Genomic DNA, 23,736 nt, shown 5'->3' with positions numbered 1-23,736 from the left:
GGGCCCTTTTCCCATTGAGGCTAACTTAGGTAAGGTGGCATATTGATCACTTGCGGCTATTGGAGAATTCCCATATTCATCGGGTATTCCATGCGTCGCTATTGAAGAGAAGCATTAGAGAACAATAGGTGAGTGCAAGTCTGCATTAGGGTACAAGCAGTAGTATGCCTCAAGAAGAACCCGCAGTTGTTCTACATAGAAGTGTCATTTATAGGCATGGAGCCCCCATAACCCAGGTGCTGGTGAAGTGGTCTCATCTTCATAAGAACCACAACACATGGGAATATCTCCCTGATTTGCTCAAACACTTCCCTAGGGTAGCTAGTCTACTTTGTATTTCTTGAGGACAAGAAATGTTTCATATATGGGGTGGGTAAACTGTCATGTGCTTACTAAATAAAGAGAGGCAGGAAGGTAGTAGTAGCTGCAGCACATGGTAGTTAGCGGTTATATAGAATTGTGGCAGGAACTATTTAAATTATCCGCTTGATTGTCCACTTGGCTGGTGAGATCAGTATAAATTCAAATTGATCTCACTCGAAGAGGATATGAAAGAATTGAAACTTGAATTTCCCTCTTAATTCTATCTCTCTCTCTCTCTCTCTCTCTCTCTCTTCTTCTTCTTCTTCTTCTTCTTCTTCTCTCTCTTTACTATCAAGTCTTTTCTACACAACTCTCCAGAATTCCTTGCGAAATTCTTGAGATATACTTGTTATCAGATCCATTGGACTTGAGAGCAAATTGCACTCTAAAGCGGTCCTCAGTCGTGAGATCAGCATGCATAGGATGCATACTTACTAAAATGGCAATACCCTATTCATTCCATCCTTTGAAAGGAATATTAAATAATTTAACCCATATAGGAAAAGATGAATGGGCTTCCTTGGACAAATCCATACCCACCTCCCAAATTTTTAACAACAACGAACGCATCACGAAATGCCAAGGCCCACCATCAAAGACTTTCAACATGTTCGATCATCTCATTATCAAAACAAAATAAAAAACACCTAGAATTTTTAGATAATACCTCAATCAAGCCAAATCGTTGCCACATTCTCCTAGCAATTGCTTGTACCACTTGGAATAGAAGACACTTTTCCACGAAGTATCCAATTAAAGTATACTGCCAATACTTCAATCCTCATTAATGACCTCCTTAGAAAACTTCACTATATGACCCTTTACTGAGGAATTAAGTACCAATCTTTCAAAAGCATCTTATGGACAATGTCACAAAAGCCATCTTATGTCGTCGTGCCCAAATTTTTGTGGGTTAGGCCAACACAACCCATATTGAACTCTCCTAGACAAACCTTCACAAGCTAATCTACTAGGCTAGCATTTTTATATTATTTTTTATTTAAAAATGAAAATTGAAAAATTATGACCTTATAGTTTTGAATATGCAAAGATCCAAATAATGCACTAAAGTAATGTTTATATATACTAACAAGTTGTCATTACCAATTTATACTTTTACGTAAATTAGACTTTTATTGAACAAAAAAAAAAGAGGAAACAACAGCTATGCTAGGGCATGTCTTGAACAACACAAGGCGAAAAAAATCTACCAACATGAAGAGACTACAATAGAAACTAAGGCATACCCCGAGCCTCGCAAAGAAAAATAAGCTTAAACACAAAACACCATGAAACAAGCAACAAAAACAAAGGGAGATATTTCTCACAACATTATCAATTCATAGTTAAGGCCAGCTAATGACATTGTTCATCCTTTAATAGGAAATGAAAATTAGATTTATACCCACTACCATGCTATTCTTAGGGTGAAGCTACGGAGTAAGCAAGAAGAAAATTATCAATGTTCTTCCATGGCTTTCTTGATCTCTAAAATGAAGAAACTGGAGATGTTAGCATCTTTGGCACATCAATGATTTGTGGAGGGCCTCTGGCGCTTTTTGAGTTTTATATCTGTATTTCCACGTGCATGGCCAAGCTCCTGCTTGGGAAGATCACGCGCGTCCACAACTTGGATGGATCTTCGCCTCATGGCTGTCAAATAAATTTTAGATAAATTAAAACCCCAAAACTAAAGTTATCAACTATAGGCTCATTTGTTTTCAATGTAATGATAATGTTTAGTCTAAAGTGGGAGGCTGAAATTATGAGTCGAACAACTGAAATTCCCACAATGCCCAATGCTTCGACCCACCATTTTTGCCTCCAATTTAGGATTTATATCGTTGTTCTTGTTTTTGAAGCTTACTAGTTCCAACATATAAGTTGAATCTTGGTTGAGAAAAAGTTTTTTTTTTTAAATAAAAACAAAGAAAAGTTTAAAAAAAAGTAGAATATAATAGATGAAATCCTACTAGATTTTTTCGGTGCATTACAATTAAGCCCAACTCAAAACTATAAAAAAAAAAAAATAAGAAGATTTAGGACAAATTGTATACTGAAACCCATCCTCTAGGTTTTAAAAATATCTTTTAAAATATTTGTGAAGAGATGATCCTCTAGGGTTTAAAATATCTGTTAAAATACCCATGGTTTGCCTTTTTCTAATTAAACAAAAGAAAAAGATACTTTTAAACCGCTTGGAGTCTATAAATGCAAAATAAATTATGTATATAACCATGGTTTGCCCGAACCACAGATGATGATATATAAAAGCAATTAAAATAAATTATGAAAGACATAAACTAAGCAAGTAGTTTGAAGCACGAATGATGTATATTACCATTTTGTTTATAACCCGCGCGGACCGTCCTCCTTGCAATTTCAAGTTTTCCACTTTCATCTAAGCACTTGAGCTTCTAATTGAACCAAAAACAGAAAAAGAGTTAAACAACACAAAGTTCAGATAAATAGAAGAATATCATAAGCAAGCTAAGCAGTGATGAGCAGGAAGAAATATTCACATCTTGTCGAGCAGCCTGCAGTGGTTTCTTTTGTATTTCGGCGGCATCTGATTTCTCCTGGAATATCGTATCATTGCCACCATTTACTGCCATTTTGTTCATTATAATTTCTTGTTTATGTGTTTCCTCTTCCTTTCTGTCCAAAAGGTCTGCAACAAAATCCTTATTAAAATTATGTATCTCTGAGAAATAGGCCATTCAAATATAGATGTTGAGTTCAACTTACTTTCAACTTCATCCATGCCATCAAAGAACTTCAGCAAGTGCAGTTAAAAGAAAAGAAAATTGTCAATCTCTGATCATAGAAAAAAGATAAGAAAAGCCCACAACACAAATAAAAACTTATATATATATATATATATGCACACACATTGGACAGGTCTACTGGAGCAGTTTGAAAAGTAAAGAAAGCTTCTTCTTCCAATGGAGGTACGGGCAGCCCTTCATCTTCATATGGTGCAATAGGTTTATCAGATTCTGGTGCAACTTTTGAATCTGATGAGTAAAATATAAAAATTAGAACTCAAGTTCATATATATCCATCAACAACTGAGTCTCAAAACTAAAACAAGAAACGAAAACCCTGCCTGCGATAACCATTTTAATACTATCGAACCACTCATCCATCATATCCTTCCAAAGTCTGCAATCCAGAGAATTTGAATTAGGGTTGTGCCGATTCAAATTGGTAGCAAATGCTAGATGACTAGGAGCTTAATTATGAACAAGAAGATTCTGATAGCGACATGGTTTCAACTAAATGGAAGGATGAACAAATCAGTCGGATCAGGCAACAATCATCATCAACAGCATCATCAAAGCTATAGAAATCAGCAATCTTGACTGGAAATAAAAGAAGATCTGATTGAGTTAAACACAGTGACTATCTTGGCATGCAATTATTCCATTACCAAGCAATTGAAACGCGGAAGAAATTAAGCAGCCATATGAAAACATTAACACACATCAATACTTCAGCCTAGCTAGAGGTAAGACTGCATACACTATCATCTGGCCTGCCAGTTCACTAATATTCTTCGCCCCGTGTTCTGTGAGAGCCTTAACAGACTTCCCAATATCTGTAGCCTGCAGTATAAAGACTTGTCTGAGTTGCCACACTTGGCGAAGTTTTAAGCATAAGGGGGTGTTTAATTACTACATGGAAAACAGTCTCAGTTTCTTAAAAAATTACTTCATAGAAAGTGAAAAAAATACAAAAAAAATACGAAACCTTAAAATAAAAAATGGTCATTTGGAAAGCTTGGTTTTCTAAAATTGAACTAAACTTGTAAAACGCGGGAAATAAACTTTTTGAAAATTATTTATTAATTTTGAGGTTTGAAAGACATGATTTTTAAAATTTGTTGACAAATTATCTCCCTCTTCTTCTCTAACACAAGTTATAAAAAAAATTAAAAAAGGTAAAATATTTCTCCCTTTTCTGAGCATATTTTCTAATATTTTAGATCAGAAATTAATTTTCTGTACTTCAAATGCTTGAACAGTTGCCTCACTTTTTTATGAAAATGAAAACTAAAAACTTTATAAAAAAAAAATCATTTTCCACGACTAAACAACCCCAACATTTCCGATTGCACAAAACACTTATGCACTGATGACTAATACATAGAAGAGAGTAGTCATACCTTCAAAATATCCACAGACAAATGCATCAGTTGGAGTTTCCTTAATGATGCAAATAATTCTGAATTAGACTGCAACAAATAATGAATGATTTGTAGTGAACTCAATGATTTGATCAAGAACCGTAAGCATAGAAGCTGGAAATGTCACAAAATGTGAACCCAATTATGGGGATATACCTGATCCTGGCTGTTGTCAAGGATCTGTTTAATCCTCAAGACTTCGTCTACAGTTAGAAGCTCGCCTTCAATCTCCTTAGCCAGTAACTCATCTGCGTCATGGTTATCAATTCCCAGTTGGTTCGAGTTCATCTCCAACTGTTCATTTCTACTCCTGTTCATGATCTTGTTCTCGTTAATACCACAGGCACCTCTGTGAAATCCAGAACTCTTGCAGCATTTTTCCTTTTCGCGTTGGTTCAAGTTCATCTCCAACTGTTCATCTCCTCTGCCGTTCATGATCTGGTTCTCATTAATACCACAGGCATCTTTGTGAAATCCAGTACTCTTGCAGCCTCCTTCCTCGTCGCCATGGGCCACCCCCAACTCAACACTATCGCACCCTTTACACTGAACAAATTTGCAAGAAAATAAGGTCTGGGCAATTTGATCCCTCCTTGATATGAACTCCTGGGGCGAATCAGAGGCCGCCACCATGATAGCATACTGAATGACATCGAAGATGTCAAAGTTGGAGCGCCGAAAATAGTTCCTCCATTCATCCAAAGTTCCAGAGTTGCCAGACATGGCTCGAAATTCCAAAAAACCTACATGAAAAAAATCAGGTCCAGCCAATATATATCCAGAAACCAGAATTTGGCTACTATCTGATTTACATATGAAAGCTTGAATTTGATACACAAGATAAGCAAGAAATAAGGCTTGAGAACTTTAGTTCTTACCAGTTTTGGTACTCTTAAGAGCCAATCGGTTTCGAAAATCCAATACTGAAGATCAGTGTGGGAAGTCTTATGCCTTGCAGACGCGAGGGAAACCGAAAGATTTTCCCAAAAGATCGATTAAATTTTGTTTGCAGACTTTTTGTGGTGGTGTTTCCAAGAATATCGATTGTCTGAAGTGTAACCTCAATATGAAGGAATTATGGTAACCTCAACCAGGCAGGCGAGAGGCACAAAGAACTGGGTTCAACTAAAGAGGGGTTCTTAAAAGCCAAACGATAGAGATATAATTTACTGCAAGATTAATTGTATCAATCTGATATAAAAGATCAAAATCAATGAATGATGATTTTCTTCAAGTTGTTCAAGATTATGTTGCCATCTTTAGAGAGATTTTTCTGGGGAAAAAGTTGAGTAACGCATTGGGGGCATGTCTACATTTAAAAGTCTCAACCATAAAGATTCTCTGTTTACAAGGTGATAAGATTTTCTTTTATTCCCACATATGTCTAACTTTTATTGATCTTATACATTAATATATATCCCATCTCCTAACACATATGTGAAAAATAATGAAACAAATATAATAAATATGCATAAATCAATAAAATAGTTGTGTTTTCCTCTATTGCTATTCTGTTAAAATATATAGTTGTTAGAATTGCGTTTTATATAAGAAATTCTCATATATAAAATTATTTACATAATTTGCTAAAACGGTTATTCGTACTTAAAACCGTAAACAACCAACGATCAAACTTGTCTACTAATACTTTTGTAAGGATGTACGACGAAATTTTATTTATGTAAAATGTTGCGAAATGATCTACCAAATACGTCAAAATTGTTACTTGTACGAGACAAGAGAATATGATTGAACTTGTCGTTTTTACTCAAATAAAGACAAAACAACAAGATTTTATTTATTATTAAATTACATACTCTTCCTACATATGTTTTAAAACAAGAAACATGACAAAAAAAAAAAAGGTGAACTGTCAAATAAGACGTTTTGTTTTGTCTTAGGGTCCAATAGATTATTATATTTTGAAAAAAGTCAAATAAAAGAATTGTTGTTGCTGAGATACAATAATGCATTTATTTAATCGGAAACATTGTCATTAAGCTATCTAAGCCTGTAAGGAAGAAAATAGTTAGAGGATGTAGGGAGGTCCCCATGCAAATACTCCAATACTTAAGTCAGATGATGAAGATCGTATTAAAACCAGTATTAGAAATGTATCTTTTCTGGAATGAGTGCCTACCTATTTATAAAGGGATATAGAGTAATCCTAAATAGTCCAAGATTAGCGTTCTTGTAAATAACGTCTATTTTGATGTTTCCTAACTTTACTAAGATTGGGATTCTTACATATAACATCTATCTCTTATAGATGACATTTATCTTCCCAGTAAAATTTTTGGATGTTAAAGTTATCTATTTTGTGTATTGCATGGGACCCTCATTCGCTTATAGGAAAATTTACACCTTTTAGCCCAAAAAGTTATTTTGGGCTTTTTTGGTTTTTTAATGAGCTTTTGCCCATGACATAACAAATATTATGATTAATGTCATTTTATTGCCACGAATGGAGTTTTGATTTCATTAATGATGTCAAATCCTTCCCTAAACAAACTGTGATTTGAAAAGTAGACCTAAAATCAAATTCCATACACATTGGACATGAGAGTGATATTTTACTCATGTTTTTGGTTTTGATGATGAAAAACATTGGTTTTATATATATATCCTAAACCCAATTATAAAATGTTTTTGGTCTCAAATGAAAAATCAATTTCAACATTTCTTTAAATTCAAATCATTTCTTGATGAAGATTGGAAAAACAAAGTTTTTTTATTCAAAAGAATCTCCTAATATGTGTTTCAAAATCAGATTTAAAATACTATTAGAGAAAATGGAGCAAAATGTTTTAAAAAGAAAATGAATAACTGTCGACATGTTCTAAGGAACTGTCGACTGCTTTTATCCTTGTTGTCAATCGGCTTCTATAGCCTGTTGATAGGTTAAAATTTGGTTCTCGGCCTTGAGCGGTCAATAACCACTGCATCAAGACTGGTCGACTATTTTTCAAGAATGTCGACCTTTTTTTTGCTCCAATGTCGATCGTTTTTCAAATTTTTTAACTAACCAGTCGACTGATTCTGTAAATCTGTCGACCATTTTTGTCACAGAAATCTCCAACAGCTAGTTCAGGCTAGTCATTAAATGTTCTAACTACCCACCAACGTCTAAATTTTCAAATGGCTTGTCTTGCTTTATAAATTCAAACTTGATGGAGCATTTATGGGGTTAGAAAATTAATTGCAAGCTTTAAGTGTTCCAAGTGCTCTTAAGTGCTCAAGTGTTGTAAAAATTTTCTCAAAGGCTTTGATCCTCATTTGTATTTACTCATTCAAGTCTTGTATTTATTTGTTTGAGAGATCTTGTAACTAAGAGATTAATCTCTTAGACTCTCTCTTTAGTAAAATCTTTTGTAATTTCTAGCAAAATTGCTAAAGGGTCTACATTGTTTGTAAGATGTTGTAATTCTTAGTCTTAGGGAGCAGAGGGCCTACTTGTGATCAAGTACGAGACTATAGTAAAGTGTTTAAAATCATTAGTGATGAGTTAAGTAGACTAGGCCATTTGGCTGAACTACTATAAATCTCGTGTGTTATTCTATTGCCTTTATTCTTTATTTCATTTATTGTGCAAAGAAATTCCCCAATCACCCTTATTTGCATTAAATTCTCATTTTTTAGCAAAAAGATTTCAAAATCAATCAATTTTTTAAAATAAGCCAAATCATTTTTTAAACAATTATATCAATTGGTATCAGAGTCAAATTCTAACTCTTTTCAAAGGTCTAACAACCTAGGGTTGGTTAAAGATCCTCAATGTCACACATTTTTCGTCTCAAATTCCCTCTCAAAATCCATTTCAAATTAAAAGTGGACAATTTTCGTCTCCAAATCTGTCTCAAAATTCGTCTCAAACTGAAATCTATCCCAAAATCCATCTCAAAACGCTTGTTTTCTCATAGTGAAGTAGGTAAGAATTTTTTTCAATTCATACAAACGTCTAACTTTTAGTAATTTTATACATTAATATATATATTACATCTCATAACACATTAAAAATAATGGAACTAATATAATATATATATGTATGTGTGTGTGTGCATGACTCATAAAAATATATATAGTTGTTAATACTACAAAATATACATATAAGAACATGTCATCTTCCTAATAACTTCAAGAATTTATTTACATAATTTGTTATAACAATTATTGCTATTCCATGAAAGAGTAAACGACCAAAGATCTAACTTATCAACTACTATTTCTGTAAGGATATAGGACAAAATCTTATTAACGTAATGATGTCATGAAATTATCTTACTGAATACAATAAAATTGTTATTTGTGTTGAGAATAAACAACTTTGGGAGAAAAAACTAGAGGGAGGACACAAGAGATTTCTCCAAATGATACTTTATTTCTTTGCTTGGCTTGCCCAAATTACTCAAGCACAAGGCTTTTTATAGGTGCAAGAGAATCCCACTATATTGTGCAAATTCAAAACAATTCAAAGAACTAATTAATAATACCACCTACATACTATATAAATAATAATTAAGATGCAATTAACTATGTAGGTACTTGAACCATGTAAATGTATGATTTCAAAATAAATATTTAATGTATCACACTTAAGGTTTCAATGTATCAAGTTTAATCTTTCAACACCCCTCCTTAAACTTGATTACCTCGAGTGACTCCAATCCAAGCACGCAATCTTGCAAAATCTTCAAACTTCAATGTCTTATTTAAGTTCAGAATTAAAGTTAATAAAATATTATTTACATTGAGAAAATTTAAGTAATTTTGCTATATTGTCAATTGAAAAAGATTTTCTTTCTAAACTTGAATACAAAAATTTAATTAGTGATTTTACATTTCAAAAAGAAAGAAAAATATTTTTTAAATAATTTTTATTATTTATTTATATTAGTAAAGGACCACTAAAATAATTGTCGCCTAGGGCCCCACCTAGTCTAAAGCCAGCCCTGGTCCTTCGGAGGAGCTACCATGAGGGGTAAGAGAATGAGGCGAAGTAGCAACATCTTGCCTTGCTTTTTGGCTAGATTCATTTTCTTACAAAGGAAAAACAACATATTCTTCACATTGAGGGACTTTCCAATCCCATGAGTTTCCTTCATCAAACTATACATCTCTACTTATGACAATTTTTCCATTGGAGGGATTGTAGAACTTGTATCATTTGGAGCTTGAATCATAGCCAACGAAGATAACTTATTACTTTCATCGTCAAGCTTCGATCTCTTCTCATCTAGAACATGAATATAAGCAATACTCCCAAATATACGTAAGTAAGAAACACTAGGTTTCTTATCTCCACACTTCTTGTGGTGTCATATCATGAACACTCCTTGAGGAAGAAAGATTAGACAAATACATGGCACATGTAATTGCTTTCACCCAAAACTCTTTTGGCATACTTTTGTTCTTAAGCATGCTTTGAACTATGTTGAGAATGGTTTTATTCTTCTACTCCACAACACTATTCTGTCGTGGGGACCTTGGAATAATAAGGAAACGACGAATTCCATTAGCCTCACAAAAAGTTTCAAACTCTTTGGAAATGCATTCTCCACCTTAATCAGACATCAAAGCTGTGTTGGAATAGCCACTTTTCTTATCAACAAGTGCTTTAAATTTTTGAAATGCTCCAAAAACTTCACTTTTTGCCTTTAAAAAATAAACCCAAGTCTTTTGAGAAAAATCAATAAATAACAAGAAATAATTAGCTTTTTCCATCATTATTGGTGGAGTTTCTACACTAAGAAGAATAGTGGCCATATTTATAACAATTATAACATTGAATATTGGATTTGTTATACCTTCTTCCACCATCTCTCTTGGAGCCATAATTTCCATACCCTGTTGATTGATTGTTTGATACTTCATTGTAGGAATTTAGTCTTCCTTCATTTCTACCATGACCTCAACCAAAATTTCCTTCATGATGACAACCATGGCCACAACATTGACCTCTTCCTTGAGATTGTCCTTGGACTTTCTCTTAATCTCTCAAAGAGACCTCGATTTGAGAACTCGGGCCACGAGTTCTCCCTTTCTCTTTATCTTTCTTCATATGCTTGCAAAGACCCCATAAAGTGATCAAGATGTTGGAAATGTATGCCCTAAAGACACGTTTTGTTTAATTTATGGTAATGATGTTTCTTTTATTCAGTTTATGGCACATATATTATTTGCATTTAATTGTTGGAAAGGTGTCCATGCTATTAAGTAAGTGATTCATGTGATGGGTCGTTCTTCACAGTTAGGCATGAATCATGGGTACTTAATAAGCAAGAAAATATTACTCTTGATCTTTTGATAGAACTGGGCATTCTATCATGATAAGATCATTGTGCAATATATCCTAATGGAGGATGGCTTGCCTTAGCCAGTAAACAGTCCGTTTACTCTAATTGTACAAGCGCATTTGAAATGCGTAGAGTGGACCTGTGATAGAAGCTAATGACAAAGTACTAATTATCATGGAGCTAGTCTATCACTGCTACTACGTGGACGAGTACTCTAATACTTGAGTATTAGTTGGTGGTCTAGTGAACCTAGAGCTATATTCTTAGATTCATTGTAGGTGAGGTCTATCAAAGATCAATATCCTTTTGAGTTGGGAGTATGGTTTCTAATTAGCTAAGACAGACTAATACAAGATAGTTTCTGTGATTCACCCCCTTGTGATTGTCCAAGAATAATCAAATAATCCAGGGCCCTGGGAATGTGACTTAAGAGTGTGTGCTTCTGGGTAGCTCCCAGTGATAAGCAAGTACATTCGAGTAGTCACGGATTATTGGACTAGTGATCTAAGGATGGTAGAAATCATTTAGAAAGGTGTTAGTACATTATTCCTTTCTAAATGATGGGTGTTACGCAGAGGGGTATTTTCGTCATTACACTAGTAGGTCAAAGACATGGCATATGCAAAATTATTCGTGGGGTCAGTGTTACCATATGGTGATAGTTGGAACATTTAGAATGACAAAATATAGCTACTAGGTAGCAGGGATATTTTGGTCATTTTAGTAGCCGTGAATATTTTGTCTTTTGGTCCCCGGGGTAGCTCGATGTAACTCATGTATTTTTTAATACATTTGGCTTGTTGGATGAATTACATTGAGAGAGAATTATTTTATTCAGAATGGTCCATAATTAATTGGGCTAGAATAAAATAATAGTTCATTAGGGTTTTTAATTAATTAATTAGGCTAACCCAATTAGAAAATTAATTAAATGATCTTGGCCCATTAGGGTTTGGCCCACTAGGGTTTTAACCCTAGGGTTCTCTCTATATATTCTCTCTATATATTCTCTCATTATTTGTTTTTTCATCCAAGTCGTTTTTCATTCTTCTTCACCGAAGAGAGGCCACGAGTTCGAGTCATATTTCGGAAGATCGAAAGAGAGCCTCAAAGCTCTGATGCGAAGGAGCCGAAGGATAACAGGACAGCCGTCGTCTCCACCACGCGAAGAAGCTACCGCGCATCCTGCCCCTATCGCCCCATTCCGACCGGTAATCCGCCGTAAAAGTAAGTCTCTTAGATTCTAATCAATACAAGGATCGTTTTTTGATTAAAATGCTTCCGTTGCATGCTTTTGTATCCTCGTTTTTTATCCTTCACAAGAGTCATGAAATCCAAGTCTTTTAACTCTTATTAGATGGTAACACTAACAAATTCCAGCTTTAAGTAAACTGATATGAGAATATTTTCTTTAAAATGAACATATTCAATCTTCTGACTATACTGCTTCATTTGATTGGCAATGGAGGACACTCTAGTAAAGTATTCGAAAATAGATTCATATTCCTTCATGTGAAAAGACTCAAACTCATTGTGAAGAGTTTGAAGACGAACCTTGTAACACCTCGCTTTCCAAAATACACAACAATGCAAAATATAAAATGGCATCACCTAGGGCGTTATGGAAACCCTTAATCAATGAAAGCATTAGATCGAACCTGAAAGCTTAATCAAAGCTAAACAAAGGGGTTTCCACTAGATTTCCTTTATATGTACAGAAAATGCTCACAACTTCCAATAAACCCAAAAGACGCAACTCACTACTTGTAGTTACAACTGCAACACATGCCCAAGCTAACGAATAAACCCTAAGTACAACTATAGGACACTCACATACTTATTACAAGCTGAAACATCCTAACTACTATTACAATACATCACTCGGATTACATGGGTACATAATGAAATAAAAATCCAGAGCTATCCAAGTACCACCTCTTTACCCTTACTCGCACTAGAACCTGTATCACCTGGTACATCTCATATATTTGAAATGGTGAATGTTCCAGGGGTATAAAACACCCGGGTTAGATAATAATATCTAAGTAAGTGATACAAGAAAGGAAACAGTGAATGTAGGTGCAATATATAGATATGCCACGAAATCTTCCCAACGGTAGCCATGCTAGGGTGCTACCATAAACCTCTTGGCCCACTTACACGAGCACGAGATAGACATGCTAGAACGTAGCCATGGTCAACTCACTCGGCTCTCTTACACAAGCACGAGATAGTCTCCTATGATAGCAGATGCCAGGGTGTTGCCATGTCTGAACCTCTCAGCCCTCTTACACAAGCACGAGATAACCCTATTACCCGAGCCCACATGGTAAGCCCTCTTACACGGTTCCCCGTGGTAGTTCACATATGATAGACTACCAATAAGCCACAGTCATCAAACAACATGATGTAAGACAAAGTAGAAGGAATATGCATAAACCAAGGGGAAAATGATATGCATGCCACGACCTAGTCCTATTGCACGGACACGATTTCCCACGATGACCCATCAACAAACCACAAACACAAACTTCGTGATGTGTGCAAAAATAGGGAAGATATGCTTGAAACAAAGGAAACATGAGACGTAACCCACAACCCATCCACAAATGAAACCGAGAATGATCAAGAGGAAGCATGCATAAGAACCACTCACCTTGACTATTTACCCAAGAAAACACTATTTATAACAAGGGGGAATGGTTTTCTCATGGTTTTCTTATTGATTTGTTAGACTGGGAAGTGCTATGGCACACACCAAGAGGGGGAGTGAATTGGATGATTTAAAAACTTAAATGAACTTGAAAAACTTTTTTTATACAAATTGAGGTTTTAGTGATTTAAAAACGTAAAGCATATAAAATTACAAATATAAGTTTGCAAAGATAAATAAGTGAACTAAGTGAGGAATAATAAAATGCTTGGAAAGATAAATAAACAAAGGGTGCAAGCGAGAGATGGACACAAGGATTTATAGTGGTTCGGCTTAACCCAAGCCTAATCCACTATCTTAGCTCCTCACTAAGGATTTTGCAAACAATCCACTAAAACCTCCTATCACTTCGGATAGGCCCTCTAGCACCAAGCTAGGAAATACAACCTCTTGCTTTCAAGCAAGCCCTCTAGCAATACAAGCTAGGAAAAACAATCTCTTGCTTTCAAGCAAGCACTCTAGCAATACAAGCTAGGAAAAACAAGAAAGATACAAAAAAGAGTTTCTAAGAGTATATCCTATTAGTTATAATGACTCTCAATAAATATACAAGGCTTGAATCAAATGAAACAAATTTAGTACAAAGCCTTTTGAGAGAAAAGTTGAAGCACAAATGTAAATTGAGAAGTATGAAATAATTCTTAAGCTCACTTCACTTCATTCCCATCCATTAGCCTCTTCTTGGTCATCAAAGAGTTGTATATATAGGCATCCCACAAGATCTAAAAGAAAACTAGCCATTTGTAACCATTGGGTTTTGAAAAACTAGCCGTTGTGCTTTCTGCGAAAGAAACTTAGTCGACAGATGAAAATGGTTTGTCGACAGAATCAAGCAAAAATAACAAGCTTAGTCAACAAAGAAAATAGGTTGGTTGACCAAGTCATAAAGACAACAAGGCACTTAGTCGACCAAGACAAAAATAGGCATGGCAGTTAATTGACCAAGGGTACCCATCTGTTGACAAACTCAAAGAGTTAGTCGACCAAGTCATATCAAAAGCACTATTAGTCGACCAAGACCATAACATATATACTGTTAGTCGACCAATGCTTATAGTTAGTCGACCAAGGCACAAATAAACACACTGTTAGTCGACAGATCCCATAGCTTTAGTCGATCAAGCAAGAGCAAATTCAATCCAATAAATGTAAAAATATTTTACATTTCTTTAGTTTAAGTAAATGTCCTCATTTTCCTTAATTTATATTTTACCTTCTATTTACTTTAATACATAAATGTAAATAACAAAGTACCCCCCATTTGGATTCAGTAAAAATATCTAAAAAATCAAAATCTATAAGAATAAGAAAGTAGAATTTGGGTTTTAGTACAAACTTAGGATTTTGCGATTTTACCACCTCCAAGATATACACTTTCTATTTCTTGAAAAATTCATTAAAAATAGTTTTAACAAGAATGAATACTATATATCAAAATATCAGGAGATAGTTTTCTAAAAAGAAAACATTTTCTTATAGGTCTCCTTATAAGGTGCTAACCTTCTAGACTTAGAAAAAATATGACTTTGAAATCTCGATACTTGAAATTCATTTGGTTTTCATTCTCTCAAAGTAATACTTGATATTGAAATTGATTTATGTTGAAAACCACAACCTTGACTCATGACTTAGGGATTAAACAAAACATGTTTTTCATCATCAAAACTAATATACAAAAAGTACAACAACATGATTGGCATGAACTTCGAGAAAGACTCAAAAACTCCGTCGAGGCTCATTCTCCCTCGATTCTCCCACGATTTTCTCCCTTCTTTTTGGCAGCATTTCCTTCTCTCAAACTCTCTTCCTTTTTCTCCTTACTTGGTGCCCAAAATCAATAACCCCAAAGCTCTTATTTATAGGAAACTCCAGAGAACCAAATTGCACTACGTGTCGCTTCATCGTTCCATCCATGAGCATCCAATCAAAATGTGCCACATGTCCCTAGAAATTTGTGCCTCCACATGTTTAATTAGATTTTCAACATTCCCATCATTACATCCCACATGGTTAATTGAATTTTCTACATTTCCCATCATAAGACTTCAAATCCTATCTCTAAGTGGATAATGAATGCTTGCCACATGTCTTTAAGGATAAGGTTTGGAGACTTTAGCAAACTTAGAGGCTAAGTAAGCTTTTCTTGGCCAATCACGCGATGCCACCTCAGGGGGTCATTATGAGCCATCATGTGACTTTATCTTATCTTCCAAGTGGCTAATGGTTGATTGCCATGTGTCTTTGAGGATAAGGTTTGGAGATTTTTGGAGGCTAAGTCTTGGATTTCAAAATGATCCAATGATGGATTAAATGTTATTTGAGATCCGCAATTATGACTTAACTATATTAGAATAAGTTTGGAATCCGCAATCATTACTCCCAAATGGTTTAGTTGGCCTAGTTCATTATTCCAATGATCTAGCTATAGGTTTCAAGAACTACACCTTGGCCGGAACTTTTTGAATAATTTGCACTTAGCCCTTGCAACTTGGTCCCCGGGCCATTTTTAATTGCACTTTTTGGTCCCAAAAAATTGATAAATTATGCTAATACCCCAAGATTTTAGGTAAATTATACTTTTACCCGAACATCAATATTAACAATTTTGCCACTGGGTCAGAAACTGAACCTTTGTCTCAAGGTTTCTATAATCCCTTGAAAGGACCTATTTCCTCAAGTATTAGAACCTAATAACCTCAGGTATTACATCATATCTGATTTTGAAAATCTGGGATGTTACAAACCTTCTTTACTTTGTCAATTCATTTGAAAATGTTCTCGAGAATCTCCCAACCTTCCTTAGCCTTTGTTGCAAAAGCAATTTTCTAGAACATGGCTTCATCCAAGCCCATGTGAGTAATTGAAAGGGCAACTTGATCTAACTTGCAAGGCATTCTTCTAATTTTGACTCAAGGCTTCTTCATTCTCTAGTTCATCATAGCCTTTCTCTACAACCTCCCATGCTTCTTGTAAGCCAAGCGATGTCCTAATGTGAATGCACCAATGCCCATAGTTCTCATTCGTAAGTTTGGGAACAATAGAGGGGAAATAACTATTCATCTATAAAAATGGCTTTAATACCACTTTGTTGAGGATAAACAAACTTCGAGAGAAAAAAACTAGAGAGGTAACACGAGATTTCTCCAAATGGCACTTTATTTCTTGGCTTGGATTGCCCAAATGACTCAAGTATTAGAGCCATTTGGGATGCTCCATGGTTTTTTCCCTAGTGGTCGGGGCCTTAGGCAAGGGGGATCCTCTTTCCCCTTATCTCTTTGTCATAATCATGCAAGTTCTCCATGGTATTGTCACCTATCACACACACAGATGATTTCCATTTCCATTGGAAGTGTGATGAGTTAGACATTGCCATGCTCATGTTTGTTGATGACCTCATGATTTTTTCCAATGGTGACCTGGCTTCTGTCCGCATCCTTAAGCAATGCCTTGATCGCTTTGCTATGATGTCTGGGTTAGAGGCGAATCCTACTAAAAGTGATTACTTTGTTTGTTGTGTTGACCTTGATCTTTGTGCTTATCTAGTGCAGGAATCAGGTTTTAGGCAAGGCTCTCTTCCTATTTGTTATCTTGGGATTCCCTATATCTCGAAGCAGCTTACTTATAATGACTGTCGTCCTATCTTGGACCATGTTTGTTCCAAAGTTGCTTCTTGGAGGGGTCGCCTCCTTTCTTTTACGGGTCGCCTCCAGCTTGTCCAATCAGTCTTATCTACCATTCATGTTTTTTAGGCATCGATTTTTGTGCTCCCCAAGAAGGTTCTTAAGGAAGTGGAGAAAGTCATTTGAGCTTTCTTATGGGATGGTCTGGACTTTTCTCCTTATAAAGCTAAGGTTGCTTGGTCTGATATTTGATTCCCGAAAGATCAGGGAGGCCTTGGTTTGCGACCCTTTATATCTGGAACCAAGCTCTTGTAACCAAATTGATTCGGCGCTTGCATGTTTCTTCTGAATCCCTTCGAATTCGATGGATCCACTCGTACCATATTAAGGACTCTTGTTTCTGGCTTCTTACGCCTCCTTACTCTTGTCCATGGTATTGGCGTAGGATCCTTAACCTTAGGGACGTTGTTCGTCCGCTTCTTAGTTGGAAAATTGGCAATGGTCATCGTGTTTTTCTCTAGCATGACCAATGGCATCCCTTCGGTGTGCTGGTCAATTACTTCTCCCGTTCCCTGCCTAGGAGGACGGGTTTCTCTTCTATAGCTAAGGTCTTCTCCATTATCTCTCAGGGAACCTGGTCGTGGCCCCTTGTGGAGTTCTTGAGGGAAGCTTAGTTGATTGTGGAGTTGTTGTTGAGTCCTCCTCATATTCTTGCCCTTGACCTCCCTTGGTGGATTCCTGCGCCTGATGGTTGTTTCTCGGTCCTCTTTGCTATGAGTATGTTAAGATGTAGGAGAGCTCGGGTCCCTTGGTTTCATTTGGTCTAGCACTTCTCTAGGGTCCCAGCCTATGTTTTTATCCTTTGGCTTGCCATTAAGGAGCATCTTTCTACTTTGGATTGATTAAACCTATATTTGGCTTTTCCTAACAGGTGTTTCTTGTGCAGGTGTGCAATGGAGAGCCATAGCCACTTATTGTTTAACTATGTTTATTCTATACAGGTTTTGCAGCACCTTAGACGTTGTAATATCCCAAAAATAATAGGGATAAAATAATAATAAAATAATAATTTAAATTAATTTAAATTAATTAAATTAATGTTTTAAATTTGAGGCGGTGTGCGTGTGTTGGAAAATAACTATCAAAATATATATATATTTGTCTCTCATTGAAGCTTCTTGAAGCTTCTGGCGAAATAGAGAAACAGAGAGCTCGAGTTGGAGAGCTTAAGGCCGAGAGCTCATGTGAAGGAGAGAGAGATAGGGAGATGGAGAGATCGGGTGAGGGAGAGAGCTCAGCCGCGAGAGAGAGAGAGAGAAAGAGAAGGCCAATCGGCCATGGCAGCCGCTGCCATGGCCGACGAAGAGCAGCTGCGGCTTGAAGAAGCCGCGGCCATGGTTGATGCTGGAGCAAGGCGAGGTTGCGGCGAACGGCCATGGGCGATGCGAAGAAGCAGCGGCGGCGACGGCCCAAAGCGTTGGTGATGCGATGATCAGCGGCGGCGGTGGCCGCTGGTTCGGGCGAGGAAGAAGGTGCAGGGGAGGCAGCGCGGGGAAGAAGAAGAAGGAGAGGAAGAAAGGAAGAAGAAGAAGAAGAAGAAGAAGAAGAAGAAGAAGAAGAAGAAGAAGAGAAAGGAAGAAGAGAAGCAGCGCGCAAGAGCAGGGGCGCGGGAAGGAGAAGAAGAAGAAGAAGAAGAAGAGGAGGAGGAAGAAGAAAAGGAGAAGAAAAAAAAGAAGAAATGGAAGAAAAGGAAAATAAGGAAAAATAATAGGATTTTGGGATTTTTCGGCATAGGAAGTGATCAGGTACGTGAGTAAAAATTAATAGGAGCATGTTATGTTTAAATTATAAATTTTATGCGATTAAAATTAATTAATTTGAGTCCCGATTGTGTTATTTTCTAGGAAATGATTTAATTTGCCTCGGGAGCTCGAGTGAGGTCAGAATCAGCTAATTTCAGGCAAGTTCCTAATACTTTCCTCGTATTCTTTAATTCCCGTGAGAAACCCTGTGATTTCTCGTATTTTATACCCTTCCTTCGTCTGTTTCGATTCGTTTATTAATAATGGAAATTTTGAGTCGTTTGATTTAACTGTAATTTAGTAAGCTGGCTTCGAGGATTTTATTAGCATGATTTAATTTAAAATAAATATGAGGCTCGTTGAGATTTTATTTGCGGTGTGCTTATGTGGGATTTTAGACGGCTAAATTAATTATATTACACGGTAGATTTATTTAATTAAAGTCGCGATTTTATTTATTGTCAGCGAACGTTTTACTTCGTAGCGGGTGTGCAAGAAAAGCAAGGAACGGCCGTGTAAAGGCAAGCTCCTAACCCTCTCCTCGTGCTTTTCAATTCCCGTGAAAGACCCCGTGATTTCTCGTATTTAGTCTTCTCCCTTACTTTATTTTGGCACTTAGCCTTATTTGTTGAATTATTATTCATTTGTTTTAATTTAAATTAAATCCAAGACTTCTAGCATTTTATTTGTTGTGAGCCTATGGGGGTTTGTACCGCCCCCACTCCTTTTGGGAATGATGTCGGACCCAGCTTGGGAACTAGGTTCCTAGACGGGCGAGTTTATTTATGATTTTATCGGGCTTATTTACAGTTTTTCTCGGATTTATTTATGGTTCGGTTAGAGCTATCGAGCAGTGGGGCAAGGGTTGGTTGTTGGTGACGTTGGGGTAGACTATGGTACGGCCCTGAAGTGGATCGTCGGGTGGACACCCCTAGTCACTGGTCATTGACCGGTGCCGGGCATTGCTGACTAGCTCTGCCGGTATGTGATTTACTGCATGATTAGATACCTTGTATTACTGTTCATGATTTGATATGCACATGGGTACGGGATGCATATTGGGATATCCATTTATTGAGTATGCTTGGACACGGACATTCTAGTTTGGTTAGGTTGCATCCAGCGCGAGCATATGCATGGCGTGTGGTTTACTATGTGGCCGGAGCATGGCCTGATGCCTGGATGTATGGGCGCCTTGTATCACGTTGATGCTCACTATGCTATTGCATTTCTATGTGCATTGCATGGATACTGGTAGTATTTAGTTCTCGGACGGGAGTACTGTTCCGAGGGCACCTATGGCTCGGTTGTCGGGAGTACCGACGGATACGGGTGATGGGCGTACCAACCCGGGATCGCGCGCACAGGTTTGTGGAGATATTTCTTGCCTTTCAGGGTAGCGGCAGGTTGGTATGGGACTTGGGTGCCATGTGTCTTATGTGGGCCCCAAGGACCGGTATGTGTTTTTATTATGCTCTACTATTGTATTGTAGCGTCTCATGACTTGTGTGTACCTGGGGGTTTATTTTGGGGAGAGTTTTCTAGTTATGTTCAGCCTTCAGCCTTTCTTTTCTTTATGCTTGCTGAGTCTCTAGACTCACTTTGCTTTCCATCATTCCAGGTAGTCGCAGCGTGGGCCATGACAAGAGAGTCAGCTTTAGCGGCAGAGTCAGTGTGGTGTACAGGCAGTCCCATCAATCCTTGTCAACTCTGATGTCTGAGTAAGGTTTACTCTATCATTTCATACTGTGCCAAGTCTTTCCTCGAGTCTCATGTATGCCGGCACAGGAGTTTGAGTTTATTTATTTATCTTGTGACCACTGTGTTAGCGGGGTACCCGTAGTGCATGCATGTCTTGAGCTTTGCTTCCACTGTTCTTATTTTTTTGTGTATGCATGCCGGGGTGGTCTTTGTCTCGTGTTTCATTCTCTCTCCTCCCGTAGGCTCTCCCGTTCGGGTAGTCCGGGTGGTTGGGGATATCCGGGCGGGGGTGCTTACAGACGTCATGTGAAATTTGCTTGGCCTTGGAGGAGTTGGGAGCACGGTGTTTATTGGGCAGCTCATCGGTTGCGAGGTAAATCTCCGTGGATGGTGGCTCACCATCTTACTCTTTAGGTGGCAATCTATTTTATTTGGAGTGAGCGTAACAAGTGATGCTTTCGAGATAGTAAACGGCCTTCGACCCAGCTTGCGTACCGAATCTAGCAGGTGGTTTGGGTGAGGTTGGCCTCTATGCAGTTTCTCGATCCTTGCAGAGCAGTGCCCTAGTTCATTTCTGGCATCTCCCTCATACCTGCTTCCGCTCATGTCCAGGTGCTTGATTTTTCTCATTTAGAGGTCTCGTTATAGGTCTTCAGTTGCTTTGATGGTTCACTTGTCTATAGCTTTACACAAATTAAAAAAAAAAACTTTAATAAATAAAATATTAGTAGTCATTATTATAAATTAAATGGTAATTAATTATTATTAGCTATGAATTAATAAGGTAATTGTTTTTAATAATTTAATTTTGAAGTTAATATAATAGTCAAAAATTATTTATTTAGTTATTACTCATTAGAGCATTATGTAATGGTCTCATTAGTAGTATCACCATTAATTACAGTAAATTTAAGTTATATTTTTGAAATTATATTTAAAATAAAATCTTTCTTTATGTGTAAATGAAATTCATTATAAGACATTTAGTTGTATAAAATTAAATTTCTAATCATAGAAAAATATTTTATATTTCCTAAAATTTTAACATCAAAAATTCTTTTCATGTATTTTACATAAGATATAATATAATATAATTGTATTATTAATATATTATAAGATATAATATGTATTATATATATTTTCATTTATTATGTGTAATTTAATCAAATACAAAACCTTTTTAAAATAAGAAATGGAGATTTGGAAAGCTTGGTTGTCTAAAATTGAACTAAACTTGTAAAACTCTGGAAATGAGCTTTTTGGAATTTTGTTATTAATTTTGAGGTTTGGAAAACATGATTTTAAATATTTTTTTTTGACAAATTATCTCCCTCTTCTCTAACACAAGTTATAAAAAAAATAAAAAAAAAAGGTAAAACATCTCCCTTTTCGAGCATATTTTCTAATATTTTAGATCATAAATTAATTTTCTCTACTTCCAATGCTTGAACACGTTGTCTAATTTTTTTTATGAAAATGAAAACTAAAACCCTATTCTCTTTACTGTTTTCAGCCCGTTTTGAGTTTTCAATTTTTCAAAATACTAAAAACGTGTTTACTATTTTCAAAAACGTGTTTTCGAAAATAAGAAAAAAATTTGTAAACAAATCCAAAACAACATTTGTTGTTTTGGGTATTTTCAGCCAAAACTAATTGAAAACAAAAAACGCAGAAAACACCACCCCCACCCCCAAACCCAATCTTGCAGAACCCATTCTCTCTCTCTCTCTCTCTCTCTCTCATTTCACATATGTTCTCACTGTCGTTGACCTCACCTACCACCGTCGCTGCCAGCTCCTCTTCTTTTCTCCTTCATCCTCCATCGTCGGCGGCCACATGAAGCCAATGACGATGGCTTGATGATTGTTGACCAGCCAAGCAATATCCAAATGACGGCTGACGACCATGAAACCATCGGCCAAGGTGGCCGATGGCGACTGACTACATTTTTTAGGTTTGAACAAAATTTAAAAATCAGATCTATCAAAATTTAGCCGTTAAATTTGCCCCATTTTTGTGTATGTTAACCCTCTTGGCTTAGCTTTTTTAATGGTAGGCTCTGATAGTGTGAATCTCCGATTGGTGGTGGTTGTCGAGAATGGAGAAGAAGCAAGCGATGGAGAGAATAAAAAAAGAAAAAGAAAAAAAAGAAAATGAGAAAAAGAAAAGAATAAAAAAATATTCTTAAATTTAGAAAATAAAAGTATATATTTATTTAAAATTTTAAAAATGTAGTATATATATTATAATTAAAAGTATATATTCAGTATAGTATATTATTAAGTGTATTACACATATTATGTACAATAATATTTAATATAAAATGTTATATTAAAAATAGTTAATTTTATTATTTAATAATCAAATTTCTTAAATAAAATATCATAAAATAATTTTTTTCAAAATTTCAAAGTAAACGCGCTTTCCAATTTTCTGTTTTAAGAAATAATTTTTCAAAATGACAAAAAGAATGGATATTTAAAAATCTCAAAATAGGTACTCAAAATAAAAAACTAAAAATGAATTCAAAACTGAAAACTAAAACAAATTTGCAATAAAATAAGGCCTGGGCAATTTGATCCCTCCTTGATATGAACTCCTTGGGCAAATCAGGGGCCACCACCATGATAGCATACTGGATGACATCAAAGATGTCAAAGTTGGAGTGTTGAAAATAGTTCCTCCATTCATCCAAAGTTCCAGAGTTGTTAGACATGGTTTGAAATTCCAAAAAACCTACATGAAAAAAATTAGGTCCAGTCAATATACATCCAAAAACCAGAATTTGTCTACTATCTGATTTACTATGAAAGCTTGAATTTGATACACAAGATAAGCAAGAAATAAAGCTTGAGAACTTTAGTTCTTACCAATTTTGGTACTCTTAACAGCCAATTGATTACTACAATCCAACATTGAAGATCAGTGTGGTAAGTCTTTTGCCTTGCAGACGTGAGGGAAACCAAAGATTTTCCCAAAAGATCGATTAAATTTTGTTTGCAAACTTTTTGTGGTGGTGTTTCCAAGAATATAGATTGTCTGAAGTGTAACCTCA

The 23,736-nt window shown here is 36.0% G+C and overlaps 1 protein-coding gene across 1 annotated transcript; it reads right to left on the bottom strand.

Annotated features, from left to right (window-relative positions):
• Positions 1-1,891: 1,891 nt before the first annotated feature.
• LOC127788209 (probable mediator of RNA polymerase II transcription subunit 26a) lies at positions 1,892-5,275 on the bottom strand. Its single transcript, XM_052316320.1, has 9 exons — positions 4,709-5,275; positions 4,532-4,600; positions 3,889-3,971; positions 3,473-3,528; positions 3,256-3,380; positions 3,112-3,139; positions 2,886-3,067; positions 2,705-2,780; positions 1,892-2,016 (listed from the first exon to the last, which is right to left on the bottom strand). The coding sequence occupies exons 1-9, from the start codon at positions 5,273-5,275 to the stop codon at positions 1,892-1,894; spliced, it is 1,311 nt and encodes a 436-aa protein (XP_052172280.1).
• Between the last annotated feature and the right edge of the window lie 18,461 nt (positions 5,276-23,736).

This window comes from Diospyros lotus, chromosome 13 (genome assembly GCF_014633365.1).
Source record: "Diospyros lotus cultivar Yz01 chromosome 13, ASM1463336v1, whole genome shotgun sequence".
Lineage (NCBI taxonomy): Eukaryota > Viridiplantae > Streptophyta > Magnoliopsida > Ericales > Ebenaceae > Diospyros > Diospyros lotus.
Note: the sequence above shows the minus strand (reverse complement) of the source record. Positions and strands in the feature narration are given on the sequence as shown.

Bases quoted from the DNA above. Each gene is read 5' to 3' on its own strand.
- LOC127788209 (XM_052316320.1), bottom strand. From the start codon at position 5,275: ATGTCTGGCAACTCTGGAACTTTGGATGAATGGAGGAACTATTTTCGG. The intron at 3,972-4,531 runs GTATGACTACTC...TTTATACTGCAG, and splicing joins TGTCTGTGGATATTTTGAAG to GCTACAGATATTGGGAAGTC. The intron at 2,781-2,885 runs GTGAATATTTCT...TGGTTCAATTAG, and splicing joins TGCAGGCTGCTCGACAAGAT to AAGCTCAAGTGCTTAGATGA.